The sequence below is a fragment of the Hippoglossus stenolepis genome, chromosome 5 (genome assembly GCF_022539355.2).
Source record: "Hippoglossus stenolepis isolate QCI-W04-F060 chromosome 5, HSTE1.2, whole genome shotgun sequence".
In the NCBI taxonomy this organism is placed as follows: Eukaryota; Metazoa; Chordata; class Actinopteri; order Pleuronectiformes; family Pleuronectidae; genus Hippoglossus; species Hippoglossus stenolepis.
The window spans coordinates 16,920,407-16,936,042 of NC_061487.1; the positions used below are offsets into that span (position 1 = coordinate 16,920,407).

Here is a 15,636-nt window from a genome sequence, read left to right on the forward strand (position 1 = left end):
ACGACTTTTTTCTTGTAAGTTTTCGACTTTAATCTCAGAATCTCATATTTCTTTCCCCCTTTAAGAGGACCCAATATGCTGTCATACTTAAATAGTACAATAAATAACTAGAAGGGCACTTGGACATTGCATACATCCGCTCAGGCTAACACCATCTCATCATGTTACACAAAGTAAAAAAAAATATATCCCTAAGCCGCTCGTTTACTCCAATCCACTCATTCAATGAGTTCTTCCTCCCCCTCCACGATTTGGTGGAAATGGGTTCAGTAGCTCTTGAGTAACTCTACTGAAAGTAATTAAAACATAACCTCCTTGGCTGAGCTAATTAGAACACGTTATCCTACAGGGAAGCTATACATATTACATACATACATATTTCATACACACTTTTCATGGATATTACAGTTGGACATGAGTGTCAGTATATTTCATTAAATATTCACTTTTAGAAGCTAGAGCTTTGTTTCTCATAACGAACGTATTCCTTTACAATCGCCCTCCTGTGTCGTCATGCACCAGCATGTGACTCGCTCATGATCCCCCAGCAGCAGGCCATTCTCTTGATCTGGCTGAATAGCAGTAATTGATCCCGATTGCATTATTAATCAGGTAAACAGATCTATGGATCAGCCGCAGCTCTTTCCACTGCCTGTTGTCAGCGAGCTTGAATGTGATCATGCTTATTACTTTTCAGAATTCATTAACCCACAACGACCTTCATACAAATGGACTCTGAGAGGCTGACACAGTTATAATACCTGCACATACTGTATTTGTGTGTGTTGGAGTGTGTGTGCGTGCGCGTGCGTGCGCGTGTGTGTGCGTGCGTGCGTGCGTGTGTGCGTGTGTGTGCGTGTATGTGCGTGTGCGTGTGTGTGTGCGTGTGTGTGTGTGTGTGTGTGTGTGTGTGTGTGTGTATCACATTACTTAAGCTCACCTGTGAGTGTGTTGGTCTACTAAACCCTGCAGAGAGCTGAACTCATGAGCATCTTCAGCCTACTTCCTCTCTACCACAACCAGACAAAGGTTTTCTTATGCCCAGGTGCTTGGGCTCGAGGCAGGATTTGAACTAGATATCTCAAGAACGCTTTGAGGGACTTTGGTACAAACCTTCAGTTGGTGGTCAAAGGTCAAACATCAAGGTCACTGTGACATCACAAAACAAATGTGTTGCCTTGTGAACGCAAAGTCTCAAGAAAGCCATTGCGAGAATACTTTCAAATTTGGCACAAACGTTTAGTTGACCTTAAGGATGAAGTCATTCGATTTTGGTGGTCAAAGGTCAAGGATGCTATGACCTCCTAAAGACCTTTGAATGCATCATCTGAAGAATGCCTGTAGAAAATACCTTCAAATTTCACACAAATGTTCACTTGTGGTCAAAGGTGGCTTCACAAAACATGTTTTTAGCCTCTTGGTCATAATATTTCAAATCTGGCTTTAGGAAATTTCTTCAAATTTTGACTGAAAGATGAACTGATTATGTTTCAGTGGTCAAAGGTCATGATGACATCATATTATTGTGAATGCGATATGTCAGAAACACTGGGGGGGGGGGACTGAAACCGCACTGGTTGGCAGAAGAATACAAGCACAGGGCGGTAATTCTAGTCTCTCTGTGTTATGTTATGTAGACTTCTGCAGCCAAAAAACACATACTGACACACACACTGCAACAAATATGAATCAGTGTGAGTGATTCTGCCAAGGTGAACAAGTGATTCAAATCTACTTGTTTTCGAGAGCACTCCAGAAATCAGGAGAAATAAATTCCCTTCAAACCGCAAAGGAACAATTGAGGAAGGACAAAATATTACACTTGTACATTCTAATCCATTACAATAACCCTCAGAGAACAATTATATGTGAAGCAGGAGATGCACAATCCAGAGAGGCATTTATTAAACTCTATGGTAATGTTTATGCTCTGCTGTCTGTAGTTATTATATTGCTTTTTATTCTATAACAAATTGTACCCACCGCTTTGCTCCCTATGATATACATGCTCCTCTATAATCTGACAGTTTTTCTTCAATTAGTTGCACAATAAAATCCTTGGTGGTGAAGCTAAAAAAAGCTGTTTTTCTTCTTTCTCGATAAGATTACTTTTTCATTAAGTATCCAGTATTTCATTTTTAATCATTGGGCCCCAACATTTGTAATAAATTGATGAGTTTACAGTCAAGTTACAGTCGATCAGTTCCCAATCAGCTTAATGAAGACTCAAGTTGCATTTTTGTAAATTTTCACTTCATTGTTAATGAATTTTTTATTATCTTTCATTTATTCTGTTTGAATATCGGAAAATTCAGAGGCTCATTCACCACCTGTTTATATACAGAGCATACCAGTTGTTACCAGTGCCTTACATTAGCACCTAATCATGTTTGTGAATGAATCGTAATACTCTCTCTCTCTCCGTCGATCTGTCTGTCTCTCCCTATATCTATCTTTCTCAATCCGTCTATCTTTCTCTCTCTCCCTTGCTCTCTCTCTCTCTCTCTCTCTCGCTCTCTCTTTCTCTCTCTCCCTCGCTCTCTCCCTCGCTCTCTCTCTCTCTCTCTCTCTCTCTCTCTCTCTCTCTCTCTCTCTCTCTCTCTCTCTCTCTCTCTCTCTCCCTCTCTCTCTCCTCGCTCTCTCTCTCTCTCTCTCTCTCTCTCTCCTCGCTCTCTCTCTCTCTCTCTCTCTCTCTCTCTCTCTCTCTCTGTAGGTAGCAGCCATATCTCCAAATGGAATTGGAGCACTGAGCAAATCTATCTACATAAAGACTGCTGAGTCACGTGGGTATCCATGCACGTGCACACACTCGTACACAATTGTCTCAAAATCTAAAATAAGGGTGTTGTAAATGCTTTATAAGTGTGTGTACGTTGATCTGTGTGTGTGTGTGTGTGTGTGTGTGTGTGTGTGTGTGTGTGTGTGTGTGTGTGTGTGTGTGTGTGTGTGTTTGTGTGTCCTGCAGCCCCTGGCCTGGTCACCAACCTCACAGCGTATGCTCAGAACCACACCTCCGTCATGGTTACCTGGTACCTGCCGCACCGCATCAACGGCCTCATTAACAAGTTTGCAGTCAAGGCAAAGCACGCTCGCACGGGGCAGACGGTCCGCACGCTGGAGGTCAACGCAGAGGACATCATGACTATAGGGCTGCCTCACTGCAATGTACAGCACTGCATTACACTGTCACCTCTGTCTGTTGTCCCTGTGAAATGTTCTGTCTCTGTTCTGCATCTCTGTCAGGAATATAAATGCTACACATCTTACCCTGTGTGTGTGTGTCCCTGATGGATTTGTATGTGTCTAGGATGCAGCTGATATCCTGTCTCGTGCAACTCCGAGTCCCCTGGAGATAACGGCCTCCTCTCCACCTATCACCCTCTCCGCCGTGCCCCCTGCGGCCTCCTGGAGCGTGCCCATATCAGTGGGAGTTGATCAGCTGCGTCCTTACACTGCCTATCTCTTCGAAGTGTCTGCCTTCACGTCTGATGGAGAGGGACAGATAGCCTCCACCATGGTCCGCATGCCAGAGTCAGGTGTGGGAGATAAAAAAGCTCACAAGGATGCAGTTCTGTGCTTTATTTGGCTTATTCTGTTCTTATGTGTGTATTTCCGTGTGATTGTTGACGGCAGCTCCAGAAGACGCACCGCAAAACTTCGCTGTCCTGAACATGACATCAAGATCAATCTCTGTGTCCTGGAGTCCTCCCAAAATTACCACAGGGAAATTCAGCTACATGCTCTACCTTTATGGACCCACAGGTTGTTAATTATTCTCTAAGATACACACTTTGTAGACATGTACACAAAAACAAACCATAAAATCTATATTCTTATTTTCTATTTCCTCTTCATGTCAGGATTTCTGTATGAGAACAGCACTGGGGACATGCGGTTTGCTTTTAGTGGTTTGATCCCATACACAAGGTACATGGTGGCCGTCCGAGCCAAAGCAGCTGGTGAAGTAGGTCCAGCAGCGCAAGAAGACGTAGTTACACCTGCTGAAGGTGAGAACACCCATAAGCTAATGTAATAACACTTGAATGACCTTAAACCCACTTTACATCACTTGCTTAGTTCTTCTTAATTTGACAAGATGAGAAGGAGCACATGGAATTAAACACAGATACAGAGACGTCCAGGATAACTCAGTCATGTCCAGTGATGAGCACTGAGGTGTGTTTTCTGTAACTATGTCTGTCTGCCTCTGTGTGAGTAGCACCCAGTGCAGTGCAGAACCTGGAGGCAGTCGCTGAGGATTCAGTTTCAATCCGCGTGAGTTGGAAAATTCCTGCTCAACCTAACGGCCCCATCACCCAGTACAGACTGCAGGTCCTGGTGGACGACACTCTGCTGCAGGACATCACCCTCACTGCAGAGGCGGTACGTCCCATGTTACAGCCATGACGGTCCCCATAAACCTATCCCATGACAGATCACCAATCTTTACACTTATTGTACAAATTACAGACTTCTGCCATTGTGAAGCACATTACAAAATATATATGAGGTTTCTATTATATACAGCTATTTATTACGGTATTAGGTATTATTATTATTATAAACTATATTTTAGTTGATATCAACATTTATTTTACAATATAAAGTACCATGTAATCAAAACAAAACACAACTGCAACAACACAAATCATGTTAAAATGTTACACAACAGCACTTTCTCAGCAACTGAGAATTACATTTGTTGCATCAGTGTCAGTATATATCATTGTGAAGCACTTTGTAACCTTGTTTAGATAATTGCTACAAAAATAAAGTTATTATTTATAATGCATGAATTGCTTTCAATTCAATTCCTGTACATACTCCTCTGTGAACCAAAAACAAATTTCTATTTTTATTGGAATTATCACACATTTTTATTAATATCTTTATATACAAGCAACTGTCAGCATCTACTGATTCAAGTAGATATTATTATTCTATATATTTTTTTTTTTCCTACAGAATGGAACTGATTTGTACGAAGAGGAGACACTTTCTCCCGATGTCCATAACAACTCACGTCGACGTAAGAGATCTGCTGAGCTCGGTCTGATCACGTCTCCGCCGACTTTCACAGCCACTGTTGCTGAGCGCACGCTGCGCACTGACATGACTTCCTCCACCGTCGATCACTCCGGACTTAGCAGCCCGGCTGACATCACGAGCACTGATGTTCAACCCACAGCTGATCCCATGGTCGCTGAGAAGCCCAGCACCAATGTCACCTCTGCTTCCCAATCTAGCACCACTAATGTCCAGTCTTCGGACTCTTCGGTCCCTGGAACCACTGCTTTTTTTCTTACCTCCGCACTTCCTGCTACGCTCCCACCCTGGCTGACAAAGCAATCACAAGCTGGCGATATGACTTCCGGCTCCTCCCCTATGGCCGTGACCCCAAACCCGGTGCGCTTGTCCACACGTGATGCATCAAATACGGGACACTTTTCAACACGCAGTGCAGCAACTTCTGGTATTACGGGTGCTGCTGGTACTACAGGTGGGAGAGCATGAACTCTGCACACTGCTTCTTTTAAATTCCTGCAGCCCTTGATACACATGGGCTTTTTTTCGTATCTGTATTCAACAGCGTGGTCTTTCAGTTTGAGAGCAGGAGTTTCGCATTCAAATTTTGTAATGTTCTCTCTCAGAATCCTCAAATACACCCTGCTCCTGCTTGGATTTCCTGTGCACCAGCCTCAGCTTGTTGCACACAAAAAAAATCCAAGAGCAGAGGAGAAGTCAGAGAGGAGCTATTCCCCCATTCACAGAAGCAGCGTGAGCGCGAGGAGAAGAGCTTAAGCGCAGGAAATATGTCCAAGCAACAAAACATCTGAGTGCAAGTGCACAGTTTGAGCACAAGCAGAGAAAATCTAAGCACAACAGGGGCTATTTCCGTGCAAGCGCAAGGTTTCGAGTGAGAGCATTATAAAATCTGAACGTGAAATCCTGCTCTCAAACTGAAAGCCCACGTTCTTGAATAAAGATAGGGGAAAGAACATGCATCCAAGGATTTTTATCTGTCCCAGTGATTGTGAAACCTGTGTGCACATGTGGTTGTGCTTATCCATCTGTGTCCTCATGCCTGCCCCAGGTGTTACAGTGAGAGAGGAGGTGATGGACGGTTTCTCTGAGGATTTGTCGTACCTGGTGTTGGATCTGAATCCCTTCACTGAGTACACGTTCAGGGTCACTGCTTCCACCACTGTGGGGGAGGGCCCTTCCACGAACACCTCTGAGAAGACCAGGGAGCAGGGTGGGTGGTCACATATGTCACATACACCTACAACACCTTCAGTCTGCCTATTAATACCTTGCACTGTGTGTGTCTTTTAGTCCCGAGCTCCGTTCTTGAAGTGTCTTATCAAAACATCAGCTCCACCTCCATACAAGTGAGCTGGGTCCCTCCAATCAACCCTAATGGACGGATCACACACTACACCGTCTACGGCCTGCAACTGTACAGCAAACAGGCGCTGTCGTGGAGTAGTAACACCACCAGCATATTGATAACAGGTGGGGTACTCCTCTGTCTTTCATTGAAAACATCCTAACCCGGGTCTGTAGCTCATTTTCATTTTCTTTCCTCTCTGGCTTAATGTCTAGATCTGGACAAGTACACTGGTTATACGCTGCGTGTGGCTGCATCCACAGCTGTGGGAGAGAGCTCTCTGACTGAGGAAGATGACATCTTTGTTTACACCTTAGAGGACGGTATGTGCTAAACCATAGACTGTATTTAAATATGGACGACGCGTGCCCACTTCCTCCCATTATTCAGAAATAAAGCCAATGCATCCCGGATACGAATGCTGATGTCTTGTGCCGAAAACCTAATTTGGAGCCAAAGTCTGGGCTGTAGCGATTGCTGGGATGAAGCTGCGGTAGTGAGTTCCCCACCGATATACACGCTCACACAATCACAAGTCGGTCTCAGCTGTCAATCATGATGTTTCACCGATGTTTCACCCTGTTTTTATAGCATCAAATACCTAATTAAAACCCAACTTACTGGAAAATTTTGCAGTTGAACATACACAAGTCTGATAAAAACTACCTGAAGTGACAGGAACCATCATTGAGACAAAATTGTACTTTGAATTTTTTGTTTGGTCCATGTCCCATTCGCTAACATAGAGGAGGCTGGATTCATGACCAATACTGCAGCCAGCCACCAGGGGGTGATCGAGACATTTTGGCTTTACTTTTTGGGAGCTGTCATGTCGTCCGTCTTTATAAACAGTCTATGTGCTGAACACAAACATAAACAAAACTGATGAGTTATATTATTTGTTTGATTTGAATGTATCTCAGTTCACCTCACATTCCACTGAATGAAAGAGCATCCTGGGATTTTTTTCTTCACCCTCAGAGCCTGACTCCCCCCCTGTGAACCTCACTGTGGTGGACACCAGCCCCTCCACCGTCACACTGGCCTGGTCTCCACCTGAGAGAGCCAACGGGCTGATCCAACGTTACGAGGTCCTGTACGAGAACGAGTCCTACTCTGCTTTGATGAACACCTCCTCAAACGGAGTGACTCTGACCAGCGTGAAGCCGTTCTCCTACTACAACGTGTCTGTGAGGGCGTACACGCGTTACGGCAATGGCAACCAGACGTCAGACATTTTGCACCTCCTGTCTGGAGAGGATGGTGTGTTGAATATATACACCAGTGGTAATTTTCAGAAATATCAGATATTCGGATTTTAGTTAACGTGCATCTCCATGTTCTCTCTCCAGTCCCGGGCAGTCCTCCGTACGGCCTCTCCTACGAGTCAGTCAGCCCGAGCGAGGTGAATGTGACCTGGCAGCCGCCTCTGCTTCCTAACGGCCTCATCACCCACTACAGCCTGGAGCTTTGGAATTCCACTCACTACCTGAACCTCACCTCCCCGACCGGCTACATCCACATCACGCACCTGCGGAAGTACGCGCAATACCGCCTCATGGTGCAGGCGCACACACGTGTCGGGCCGGGGAACCACAGCAGCGAGCCGCTCAACGTCACCACACTGGAGGATGGTGAGAGGGATGGGTGGGGGACGGGAGGAATGGGGCAGGGTTTGTTTGCACTTGCAGTAAGCCGCGCGGTTACATGACTGGCTGACGGGTTCAAAGGTCATCTGATTAAATCTGACTTTTCCTCTCTCATCTTCTCCTTCTCCGTTACATCCCTCTGCTTCTGCTCACACTAATGTCATTACCTCACAGGTATTTGAGGCTGGCGTTTCCCATCCGGAACGAGAAGAGTCTACTAAAACTAACCAGTTTCCATTTCAGGGCAATATTCGGTTTCTCTCCGGCACGTTCCTGGACGCCTCCCTCCACTTTCTGATTTGCCGGGTGCAAATATCTTTAAATAATTACTCCTCTATTCAGTTTCTGCTTTGATGGGCCCACACTCCTGCTTCTTATCTTAACTGGAAAGTCATTCTCCTGCATCTCAGCTCCAGACACACCTCCTCAGTTCCTCCTTGCCAGAAAGCTGTCAGACTACGAGCTGGAGTTGTCATGGCAACCACCACTCGAAGCAAATTCAGACATACTCTACTACATTGTCAAAGTTTGGTGAGTTTGTAAATCTACACAACAATCCCTGTAAAAGAAAAATTAGTTCATGGGGGAAAAAAAAGGAAATGGGTGTTTTCTCTGTCAGGAATGAAACGAGTGAGCTGTGGCAGAATGTGACAGACACGTCAGTGGTTATTAACGTGGACTCAGAGAGTCTCTACAATGCGTCTGTCTCCAGCTGGACCAGACTGGGAGATGGAGGCGTGTTGATCTATATCAGCTTCACCACCACAGATGCAGGTGCGGGATAAAACAAAAAAATTGACATTTTATTATCCACACTTACTTTGCATGTTTTTCTCACCCAAAACGTTTCTGTGTGGCTTTCAGAGCCGTTTGACCCTCCACAGAATGTGACTGTTACAAATGTGACGACCTCCTCCATCACCTTGCTGTGGAAACCACCCACTGAACCAAATGGAATCATTGTACACTTCACTATTTACTACTCTGATAACAACACTGTGACTGCGCAGGTAAGACACATATACTGCATGAAGACTCTACAAGGTAACAAAATAAAGTTGTGCTGATTAATACTTTTGCATATAAAATGTGTTTAATGGGGTATTAAGGGTCGCTTGTAGTGTCGTACCTACAGATAATAATTACTCAGCTCTACAAAACATTTTGGGGACTTTTAGCAATTTTCTTTTGATTTTATTGCATTTTTTATATCTAGACTTATTCACTTTTCCATGACCACTATAGTAATAATAGGATTTCTCTTAACTTGGGCCTTATCTGCACAACTGCAGATATTTGTTGAACAGATATTTTCCCCTCCAGTTTAAAAAAAGTATTTTTTTTAAACACACAACCTTTGTTTCACAAAATATCTCCAGGCGAGAACAAAATAAAGTAAAATGTCCATCAAATACCAGATCAGTAGGCTTATTCCCTTGTCTACCTGTAAACAGTACATCACCATTGTTCATGCAGAGTTTTTGAAATCAGTACTTTGTCAGGTGTTTGTTAAAAGAGTGTGGACAAGAAGCTAAATATCCTCATTAGTGTGGACAGGGCGTTAGTCAAACTTCTTTAATACTAGCTCCTGCCAGTGCGGTGGCCCGACCACATCATTACACTTTTCTGTTTCACTGCTCTCATTAACCTTGTTTCCAGCCGACATCTGTTGAACCCTCATCAAGTGGACACGAATGTGACTCCAAATGAGTTATAATAATGCTGCCGTTCCTAACAGGTTCATATGTTAATTGTTATATTCATAGCTGAGTGTAGAAACATAATAAATGCAGATGCTCATGCTGGACCAATACTTTACTGAGTTACATTTGTCACTCATCTGTATATGCAGAACAAATTTTGCTCATGTATAATGTCCATCTCAGTGTATGGAAGTTATCCCTCCATCCATCCATCCATTATCTACACGGCTTTTGAGGATTAAAGGGATTGGGCTGGAGTTAATCCCAGTTTGCAATGGGTGAGAAGAGGGATACACCCTAAACAGGTCACCAGAGCAACACAAGGCCAACATATACAGACAAACAAGCATTTAAGCTCACATACTGTACACACAAGTCTCCAATCATAACCTTACCCCTATCTTCATGTCTTCCGAGTGTGAGAAGAAGACGGAGAAAGCCCACACAGACTTGGGAGAACATGCAAACACATATGGGCTGAACCAGGATTCGAACAGAGAACCTGTGTTAACTACTGCACCACAATGGAAGTAAACCTGAGCCCCTTTTCTTTTCTCCACAGAGGGTTCCCATGTCAGACTTACCCACCCCTGCCTCTCCTGACTCCCCCCTCTCCTTCACTCTGACTGGGCTGACCGGGGGCACTAATTACACCATGTGGATGACCTCCAGCACCGTGCAGGGGGACGGAGGGGTCCAGAGCGAGACACTGACACTGCTCCTGCCAGAGGACGGTCAGTCAGACACACACAGGCACTCACAGACACACACAACAGCATCCAGAGACCAAAATAAATTAGTTCAAATGAGCAGACATACACATAAAATGCAGCTAAACGATTCATTGAGTCAGAGTATCACTGTGAGGTTAAGTCTGCACACTTTTTCCATGACGCTTCAACTTCAAAAATCACATAAAAACTCTGCAATTGAAGACGTAACTTTCAGGCTGCCAGTTAAAGGAGATAACTGTCAGTCTCGCAAACTGGCTCTATTTTTGTCCGCCTGTGACACTGTGCGTCGTAGACAGCCAGTTTGTATTTCCTTTTACTGAGCATGACGAAGGTCGTGAGGGACGAGAACCAAAGAGAGACAGAAAGTGCCGAAGCGTTTACGACTAATGATAGAGAAACAGAAAGCCTGATGTTCTAAAAAGAAATTCATGCTGTGCTTGTGCTGTAATTGCACTGTTGCCACGGAAATTAAAATGATCATATGCAGATAAACATAACATCTAGTCATACTTTGATTTCCTCAGTGAAAAGGTCTTTGTCTTTATGTGATTTTGGGAAAAATGGTGCAGACAGCTGCCTCAGACTTTGTCGCACACAGTCACATATTTTTCTATGTTGTGATTTGTTTGATTCTCTGTCTCTGAATAATCGCTGACTCTGTATCTCTGCCTGTGCTCCAGCGGCTCCGCTCTCAGCCAAGCACCGGACCTCCAGGGCAACCCTGTCTCTCTCCCCGCCCTGCCTAGCCCAGCGGGGGGGAGGGATGCTCCCCTCCGTGTGCTCAAACCCCCCCACACACACCTGGCCCCTTACCCCCACTCACACACAGCTCCCAAGTTTTATCTCCCCTTCATCTCCACCGACTTTTCCTTCCTCCTCACTCTGTCTACCATGAGCTGTTCCCGGAGACGCTGAGACGATGAACACGATGAGTATTTTCTGCTCAAAACCTTTTCAATCCCAAGGTTTTCACGGCGTGAGTTTTCCTACTAAGTGACTCTGTTTGCCTTTGGATGAGCTGTTTATGTCATTGATTGATGTTTCTGTGTCTTTTCACTCAGCTGTTTTGCTTTGCTGTGTTCAGTGTTGCTACTGTTCAACTTGATGTGCTGTTGATTGGTTTTCTTGATCATGACAATGCCACCAATGATTGTGACGTTGCTCGTGACACATAATAATGACGATGATGATGACGATGATGTTGATGATGATGATGATGATGATGACTGCTGCGCTGTTCATTTTCTCTCCCCTGTCAGCGTCTGTATGGTTGATTGATGCCCTAATTTATCAGCTCACAGCGTGTTGTTAACTCACATTGAGAGACTTTACTTTTCAGCCAGTTTCACCACTGACAGGAACAAAAATAGTAATGCCACTCTACTCGTCTCCTTTTTTCAGTGCCGAGCGACTCCGTTCGAAACCTGACGGCTCAGATCTTCAGCTCCACGGCCATTATCGTCAGCTGGGACCCGCCCATGGAGCCCAACGGCCGTCCTTACTACCTGCTCACCTTACAGGAAGCCGGCATCCCCCCAGATGTTCCCAACCAAGGCGCTCCAGCTGTCAACAAGACCATCAAGCACACCACGACTGACAATGTCTTCCTCTTCACCAGACTCAGGAAGTATTTCCCTTATGTGCTCACTGTTACCCCAGCAACCGGTGCTGGCCCCTCCTACAACCACACCAGCACAATGTACCTGAGGACGGATGACGACAGTGAGTCCATATACACATTCACTTTTGGATTATGGGTTGTATATTTATTATGACTCTGACGTGTGTTTCTCTTCAGTCCCTAGTTCTGCTCCCTTGCTGGTCTCTACCAGGAACCTGTCGTCGTCCGCCATCGCCGTGGTCTGGCAGCGCCCTCTGGAGGCCAACGGGGAGATATCTGAGTATACCCTCACTCTGATCGGCCCAGCGGGCTCCAACACAACACATACCACCAACACCTCGTTCATCCTCGATAACCTACTTCCATACACGGCGTACAACCTCACCATCACAGCGTTGACACGTAAAGGCTCGGGGCCTCACCTGCTGCTGCAGCTGCACACTGATGAAGGAGGTTGGTTTGGACGCAGGTTGAGAATTTAATGTGATGGTACCTATGGAGGTTTATGGGTGTACTTTGCATCTTCTGTCTTTTTGAGTCTTACTTTGTGCTTCAGGCCCCATGTCCCCTCCCCGTAACCTGACTATATACAACCACACGGACGTCTCTGTGTGGCTGAGCTGGGAGCCTCCTTTGGAGCCCAATGGTGTGGTGATCCAGTACGGCTTCAGGACCCGAGACCTCATCACACACACCGTCACACACCAGGTATCGCTAATATGAATTTCACATACCTTAAGCCACTCCACAGTAACATAAACACACAAACTCACACTCACACGCACACACACACACACCCCAGAGAGACACCATCCAACCGATGCTATAGCTCTAATTTCACACTCCAGATACCACTGAGCAGTAACTTTATACTTACACATGCACATATGTTTGCTGATAAAATAATACTTTATCCACCTCAGAAATAAGGGTTGGATGATTTAATCTCCCATGTGTCGTTTTTTTTACCGTGTGTGTACAAATGTAGAATTCCTCCGGTCCGTCGACCACAGAGTATCTCTCTGGCTTCAGGCCTCATAGCTCCTATGAGATCAGTGTGTACAGCTACACCAGAGTGGGCCATGGGAATCAGTTCAGCAGCCCCGTGACCTTCACCACTAACGAGTCAGGTAAAGTACACACCAGGGGCATGGTGCTTATGTAAGACACCACTCAAAGTTTCGTGATTGGAATAAAAAAATACGATTTGGACAAAATATACTCAGGATCTGCCTCCTTCAGCAGTACTAGTGATATAAGTCACTGCATATGTATTTTAAAAAAGCATTAAAAAAAAAATGTATTGATAATTTTTTTCCTCCTCCTCTGTGTCTCTCCCTCTGTGTCTCTCTGTCCCTCTCTAGTATCTGATGCTGTGGGGAACCTCTCTTGCTCGGGAGGGAGCTGGGATTCAATTCTGCTGTCCTGGGAAGTTCCAGTCAACCCTAATGGACAGATCGTTTTTTACGAGATTACAGTGGAGGTTGACGTGCAGTCGTACACACACCAGGCTCAGTCACCAGAGTACACAGTGAGCGGGCTGTCCCCAGATCAGACGTACACACTCACCGTGGCAGCAGTCAACTCCGCAGGACCTGGAGACGCAGTAAACTGTACTGCCTCCACTCTTTCTGAATCAGGTAGTCAATCTCAAGTGCCTTCATTATCTGTACATGGAGGAAAAGATGATTATCTGATCAAAGCATCTCATTTTGAATTCAGTGAATGGCTGATCTAATACGGAATGAATACTTGATTAATTCCTCTTTGTCTTTTCCAACAGTCCCAGCTGCCCCTCGCTCCCTCACCGTCTCTGAGGTCACACCTACCAATGTGACACTTCACTGGGCTCCGCCGCTCTCCATACCTGGCCTGCTGAAAGAGTACCACATCATTGCTCAGCTGCTTTCAACTGTTTGTGAACCAAACATCGTACCCACGGCACAGCCCCCCTCAGAGGACGAGCTGACCTCCGACTGTGTGGACTCTCATGTCCTGGTGTCAGTAAATAGCAGCGAGGAGAACCCCAACAGCATCACACTCCAGTCCCTCAATAAATACAGATACTACCGCTTCAAAGTGGCCGCTGTGACCAACGCGGGAGTTGGAGAGTACACACGCTGGAGTTATGCACGCACCCTCGCTGGAAGTAAGAACATCACAGTGATTGTACGACCTCGCCGTGTTGCCAGCGCAGAGTTGGCAGTTAGTCAGAAGCTTGGCCTCTGGCAGCTCCTCCACGAGATCTAAACAACACAGTGGAGCAGCATAACTCTCACACTGACTTTGTGTATTATGGAGGAGTTTTCTTTCTTTGTGCGGAAAATAAGCAGCAAAGATCACTGTGTTCATGCCTTCATGCCGACAGTAGCGTGAGGGAATATCTTCAAATTTTGTACAAACGTTCATTTGGACTCAAAACTGATTTGATTTTAATGGTCAAAGGTCAAGATCACCGACCATCTTTTTATCCTTGTGAATGTGTTTGTTTTAAGAACACATCGAGAGAATCCTTTCAAATTTGGCACAAATGTTCACTGAGACTCACGGATGAATTGATTATATTTTGGTGGTCAAAGGTCATGGGGGTCCTCACAAAACATGCTCATGGCCTCTTGAACATGATATCTCAAATCTGTCTTTAGGGAATTTCTCCAAATTTTGACCAGTTGTCACTTGGACTCATGAATGAGCTGATTAGATTTCAGTGGTCAAAGGTCACGGTGACCTCATATGAATGGAAATATATGTGGACTGAAACTGTACTGGTTTGTGGAGGCATACAACCACAGTGGGGTAATTCTTGAATTCTTGTTTTTTTCTGTTTTAGTTGATGAAGAACTGATATTTCTTAAACCATCTTTAATTTTCGGTGTATGTTAATCTCATATAATTTTAAACCGGTTCATTGAGTTGAGTATAATTAGTCTTTGTGTTTTTCTCAGACCCTGATGTCCCTCCCCGTGACCTGAGGGTCACCCCATCTTCCAACAGCCTTCGCATTGCGTGGAGCGCTCCAGCTGTTCTCTCTGGGCCGACATCATATCTCGTTCAGGTCACCTCACCGTACAGACGCACTCAAACACACACACACACAAATATTTATGTCACCAATGAAGTGTGAAGCTCAGGTTGATGTTCTCAGAACAGATGACAGCAGTGTGATGTTGGTCAGAGTTTTTATCCTATAATAAGTGTGAAATCTTGTGCTGTTACATCAGGTGGAAGGTCCTGGTTGGAACATGTCAACAGTCCGGGCTCCAGGAGAGTTGACGACTGTTGTTGTGACGAACTTGACCGCTTTCACCCTCTACTCTGTGACCGTCACTGCCTTCACTGGTCCACTGGCACTGGCTGCTAGCGATGGGAAAGCTGTTGGACCCACTGGATTTCAAACGTTGGAGGAGGGTAAATTCCTTCATCCGCTCCTTAATCCCTATCCGCACCAAAATGTTATAGGTTCTTCCGAGGGCCAGACCCCATCACTCGACCAAGTTTGGTGAAAATTGGTTTGGTAGCTTTTGTGTAACCCTGCTCA

The 15,636-nt window shown here is 45.2% G+C and overlaps 1 protein-coding gene across 1 annotated transcript in view; it reads left to right on the top strand.

The window, feature by feature from the left end:
• Positions 1-15,636, top strand: part of ptprq (protein tyrosine phosphatase receptor type Q) — a 40,408-nt gene that overhangs the window by 12,993 nt on the left and 11,779 nt on the right. Inside the window, exons 22-45 of the mRNA XM_047339727.1 lie at positions 2,714-2,783; positions 2,966-3,165; positions 3,308-3,536; positions 3,634-3,762; positions 3,861-4,007; positions 4,220-4,383; positions 4,966-5,482; positions 6,095-6,256; positions 6,337-6,516; positions 6,607-6,714; positions 7,373-7,654; positions 7,744-8,025; positions 8,451-8,571; positions 8,660-8,814; positions 8,905-9,050; positions 10,306-10,477; positions 11,879-12,199; positions 12,276-12,551; positions 12,655-12,806; positions 13,087-13,228; positions 13,463-13,738; positions 13,882-14,247; positions 15,044-15,153; positions 15,320-15,506. Coding sequence (XP_047195683.1) covers positions 2,714-2,783; positions 2,966-3,165; positions 3,308-3,536; positions 3,634-3,762; positions 3,861-4,007; positions 4,220-4,383; positions 4,966-5,482; positions 6,095-6,256; positions 6,337-6,516; positions 6,607-6,714; positions 7,373-7,654; positions 7,744-8,025; positions 8,451-8,571; positions 8,660-8,814; positions 8,905-9,050; positions 10,306-10,477; positions 11,879-12,199; positions 12,276-12,551; positions 12,655-12,806; positions 13,087-13,228; positions 13,463-13,738; positions 13,882-14,247; positions 15,044-15,153; positions 15,320-15,506 — 4,894 coding nt within the window. The remainder of the gene's footprint in view (positions 1-2,713; positions 2,784-2,965; positions 3,166-3,307; positions 3,537-3,633; positions 3,763-3,860; positions 4,008-4,219; positions 4,384-4,965; positions 5,483-6,094; positions 6,257-6,336; positions 6,517-6,606; positions 6,715-7,372; positions 7,655-7,743; positions 8,026-8,450; positions 8,572-8,659; positions 8,815-8,904; positions 9,051-10,305; positions 10,478-11,878; positions 12,200-12,275; positions 12,552-12,654; positions 12,807-13,086; positions 13,229-13,462; positions 13,739-13,881; positions 14,248-15,043; positions 15,154-15,319; positions 15,507-15,636) is intronic.